The sequence below is a fragment of the Limulus polyphemus genome, unplaced genomic scaffold (assembly GCF_000517525.1).
Source record: "Limulus polyphemus unplaced genomic scaffold, Limulus_polyphemus-2.1.2 Scaffold3531, whole genome shotgun sequence".
NCBI lineage: Eukaryota > Metazoa > Arthropoda > Merostomata > Xiphosura > Limulidae > Limulus > Limulus polyphemus.
Window position 1 is genome coordinate 33,969 of NW_013669141.1, and position 5,142 is coordinate 39,110.

The 5,142-nt window shown below is 30.5% G+C and overlaps 1 protein-coding gene across 1 annotated transcript in view; it reads left to right on the forward strand.

Moving 5' to 3' along the window:
- The window catches only part of LOC106469531 (Meckel syndrome type 1 protein homolog), a 37,580-nt gene extending 33,327 nt beyond the window's left edge, over positions 1–4,253 (forward strand). Inside the window, exons 8-10 of the mRNA XM_013930030.2 lie at positions 948–1,033; positions 1,696–1,749; positions 4,089–4,253. Coding sequence (XP_013785484.1) covers positions 948–1,033; positions 1,696–1,749; positions 4,089–4,179 — 231 coding nt within the window. The 3' untranslated portion in view covers positions 4,180–4,253. The remainder of the gene's footprint in view (positions 1–947; positions 1,034–1,695; positions 1,750–4,088) is intronic.
- Positions 4,254–5,142: the final 889 nt, after the last annotated feature.

Here is a 5,142-nt window from a genome sequence, read left to right on the forward strand (position 1 = left end):
AGTTGGTGGTGGGTGGTGATGACTAGCTGCCTTCCCTCTAAGTCTTACACTGCCAAATTAGGGATGGTTAGCGCAGATAGCCCTCGTGTAGCTTTGCACGAAATCCATAACAAACAAACAAACAAACCAGATTTGATATTGCACTTATCTCATGCACTGGCACAACATTGATTGTGAATAACACTACTATATTGTTCAAATATTACACCTAGCACACTAATATAAGTCACTAAAACTACTCTATAAATTCCTAATATTTACACTATATACCTTTTCTCCTGCTATGTATAGGCATTGGGGGCAGCATCTATGGGTCACTGGTATAGCCAAATATCAGCTGGGATTTCAAACAGTAGTGGGAAAACCTAAAACATCATATGATGTGTGGAGAATTTAAGTAGGAAGACATCATATGGTGCGCAAAGCAGTGAAAGGGTTAATGATCAAATCAATGCACACTAAGTAAAAAAAGGACAACAATATACTGCATGAATTAAAAATATTATAATTTACTAATCCAACACATATAACTAACATATCTATAAACAGTAGCTGATTATTATTATTATCCATCTCAAATGTAAAATGAATACTTGGAACTACTTTACTTAAATATGAATTTGTCAAATTCTAAATTATTCAGAGAGAGTAAATGTGTCAGCCACATATTTTGTCCAAAAATCCAATTTAATAGGAGAATTTAAAAACATTCTCTTTCCAAAGTTGTCCACATAATTGTTATGTGATATTGAAGACTATAAATTTTAATACTTGTAAATCCACAAGTTGTAACTAAATGAAATTTCATATTTTAATTATTGCTGTTTCTTTATACTTGTAATGATTTTGAGACATTTCTTCGTGAAGTTATATTTTAGATTAGTTATGAGATACTGATATATGATTAAGCAGTATAAATACATTGTTGCATCTTTTCCAATCTTTAGGGTAACCAGCTCAGCAAGTTTGGTTTCTGCAGTGAAACAACAGGGACTGTTGTGGTCAGATTGAATACTGTTCATCAACAGTCTCGGTAAGTTCAGTATAGCATGAATACACTACCAATTTCAGTATAGATTAAAAACAGTTCACAAGCGTTTGTTAAACAGTTACTAAGTAAAGTTTACTAGTTTGGTTAAGTGTAATAGCATTCAGTCAAGTCTACAGGTTTCTTGTAAGTTTAATATTTAATACTCATTCAATACAGACCACCAGTTTTAGTAAATTTAATACTGACTGAATACTTTACACCAGTTTCAATGATTATAGTACTCAGTGCACTGGGTTTAAGTTTAAAACCAATTGCATACAAGCTATCACTTTCACCAAGTTAAATACTAATTGAAATGCAGCCACCAATATCAGTAGATTAATTCAATAAACAAACTTGAAGTGTATTGAAACAAAGAAATGTTTCTGTCTTTGAGTTTGTGTGTTTTCTAAGGTTCAGTGTAATTAAAATGGTAAAATAAAACAACCTTAAAGAATAGAGTAAAAACATAAGTTATTATTTAGTTTTTATTACATGCAACGTTATTTTTTAGCATACTTGAAATTAAAATAATGAAATTATTTTTTTAATATGCTGTACTCTAAAATATATTTTTTCCATTCTACAAATAATCATCACTGTTTACAAAGAACAAGTCTTATTGTGTGTTAATATTTATGTATATCAACTGCTGTATCTTTCAGGAGTGTTCCTCTACCTGGTCAGTACAGCATTAATAATATTTTGGACACAACAGGGTTGGTATAATTTAGTTACTTTACATTAAATCAATCTTCTGGTTGAAAATATCTTCGTATATGAAGCTACTTTTCAAGATTATACTTCATAAAATGTGATATGTATGGGTTAGTTATTTCATTTGTGTAATATTATTGACATTTTTAGTTGAGATGCTACAATGATAACAGTATCTTGTGCAAAATGTGTCATGAATAGTTTTGTTATTTGGTGGTTATCATTTGTTTATCAATATGAATATCTTTTGTTGGGAAGCTGCTGTGCTAGTGATGTGTACATAAGATGTCTAGAGCTCATTGACTTGATTGAACTGCAGAAGAGTTATCTTAGATTTACATGATTTATATCATCAAAAATTATTAAGATATTTTTCAAACCTTCCTCTGCTATCAGGTGTCATCGCTTGTTTTCACCTTCCTCATAAATAAGATTCTTCCGCCCACCTTAAGTCTGTACCTATATTACAGTTATTGGTTTTGTGATGGTTGCTGAGATCACATGTTTTATCACTAGACTGTTTTGCCACTTTGTCTTTACATTTATATGCTTAAGTTGTTATCTCTATGTGTGTCAGCACTTAATGGAGCACTTCCTGTTATTTCTTTTGTTTCTTATTCTTCTTTTAACCTTTCTGAACATTTTATTTTTGTGAAATTAGCTGTCTGTTTCTAAATTTTGGCCATTTCTACACCTGTTTTTAAATTAAGCGGTATTGTTTGTTTTTTTAAACACCATTCTTCCTTTAATCTTTTCTATACATTTAGGTTTTTATCGGAGTTTGGAAGAATAGGATTGTTTAGGCTTCTTTTAATGATATTTCCTTTATGCCTTTTTTTTTCTCTCTCTCTCTCTCTCTTTGAAATCTGGCCAAAAATTAGGTGTTGTCTGGTGACCATGATTTTTTAGTTTTCCTCTTTGACTTAAAATTAGATTTAACTTTGATTTACTCTGACTTTATCAAAATAAGAAATTCTTGTTCAGTTTTTCTTAGTGGAGTTTCTCAGCATTGGTTATTTTTTTACAGGAATTCAACTTGGACAAAACACTAAAAGCAACTTTTGATTTGGGTTTTTCTAATTTTTTGCATCCTTTAGTTAAGTACCTTCATTTCTAGGTTTTTATTTTGTTTTGCTGTGTCATCAGTCTTTTCTCAATTCTTTTAATGTCTCATGTTGGTGTGTTTAGTTAAAAAAAAAGGCTTTTGCATGTGTATTTAAGTAGCTCATGGTTCCAGAGATCTGTCAAATATTTTATTTCTTGTAAATATTTACCCACTACTCTTTCAAATGTGTGTAGTCATTCTCACAGGAGCATTAAGGTTGTAAGAAAAATGCTCTTTCAGAATACATCTAGGTTTGAAATGGCCAATGAATATTATTCCATCCTCTGAACCTCTTCCATTCTTGCTTCCCATGGGGATTAGTTTGGACACCCATACATCATTAAGATCCTGTTGTCCAGATACTATTTTCATGACATTACTTCTGTTCCCTACTCCCCTTTTATGTCAGTTTTCTTTCTTCCTGTATTAGAAGTAAAACTCATTGCTACTCAGGTAATTTTAGTTTTCACTTCAGCAAATTACATTTGGAAACCCTTTACCTCTTTATTTCTTTCTGATGATATCAGTTACCCAAGTCACAAGTTAGTTTTCATCACAACCTGACTAGTATCAAGTTTTATGGTTGACCGTTGTCCAATTCTTTGTAGGATAATGAGTTGTTGTTTTTTTAACCCAATTATCAGACCATCAACCTTGAAGATCTCTTTTTCTTAGTATTTCATTATTGTGCAACTGCTCTATATCACATTTCATGTCTACTCAAATTCTTATTCCTTGTATTTGATGGTTTTCAGAATTTGTTTTGCTGACTCTTTCATTGTGGCCTTTCCTTCATTGACTTGTATTTTTTTCTGTCGGTTTTTAATACTTGAGTGATAATCCTTCTCTGCCAAATTTCAAAGAATATCTGATGTTTTGTAATGCTGTTTGTAAGTTGTGTGTGTCCCTTATGTCTAACACCTGAAAGTATGAAGGGTGATTCAATTTTATAGTTCACTTTTTATCAAGATATAAATACTTAATTGTATTTGAAATACAAAAAAAAAAAGATTTAAATGTTGGCAAGTTATTGCAGCCTTAATAATTTTAACATGGTAGAATGAGTTTTTAGTTTTAATTATAGTCACTCCAGATCATAAAAAATCTGAGATTTTCTTACATCTTTAATTAGCTTGTGTTCATAGTATCTTACATAAGATAAGAGTACAGTGCACGTTTTTTTAGAACAAATTAATATATTTTATATTGCTAAAATCATTTCTTATGTGTATTCAGGTCATCAATTCAGAACAGCATTACGGCAGTCATTGCAGCTTTTCAGCGAGCCAGACAACGTATGTTAGTAGCTCGAGGAAAACTAGATTGATTTTTAAAGAGTACTCTTTTCTCTGTATTTGTATATATATTTTATGAAGAAGATTAATAAATATTTATTGACTAGTTTTATGATATTGTTTATTTTTTCTATCATTATTTATAAAATAAAGTGTAAATGTTTCAGATTAAAATTATATCTGGTTAATTAAGAAAGACATACTTTTCATAGCACTTCATTCTAATGCATGTTTACGTGTCTTCTCAATTCTCTGAATATTGTGTATTGATTTTAAATTTCTGAACATTTGTAAAATGTACTGACACTCATTTACTGTGTTCTACTTTGCTTCTCTGTTTCATCAGCATGATGTGTTGAATAGCAATGTTATAGTAAATTGTAGAGACATGTTCTGGAAGTTTGTTTTTACTATCAACACCTTTCCTTGAATATTATGCTATGATTATGTTTTAAGACACTTGTATTAGCTTCAGGGACGTGCAAGTGTACCAAAACATCATCATAATGTAATATGCAAGGCAAGATGTCCTAGTAAGAACCTTCCAGATTATGTTCTCTTGCTAGCCATTTCTCTTAAACAGTATAGCTTTTGTGTTCTCTGTCATTTCAGTTTCATCAGCATTACATATATAGTTAAAAATTTCTGATGTGTTAATTAACTACCAGGTTACTGTAAAATGTTTAGATGTGGTGTTCTCTGTCATTTAAGTCCCATAAGTGTTACACGTGTAGTTTGAGAAATCAGAAATGCATGTTATTGGTTTATAAAGTGAGAAGTATGTAAACTTTATATTATTTGAATCTATGTAATTTTTTGAAGGTAGTTTCTAATTCTTCTTCTGGATATCAATTAATCCTTTCTTCAGCTATATTTACCTTTATATTGTTACAATTTTTTTATTAGTAGAAGAATTGCATTAATGGTGAAGCACCACGTGAAAGACTTAATTTGAACTTATTTCATTTTTTTCCATTAGCAACTCCCTTTGTGAG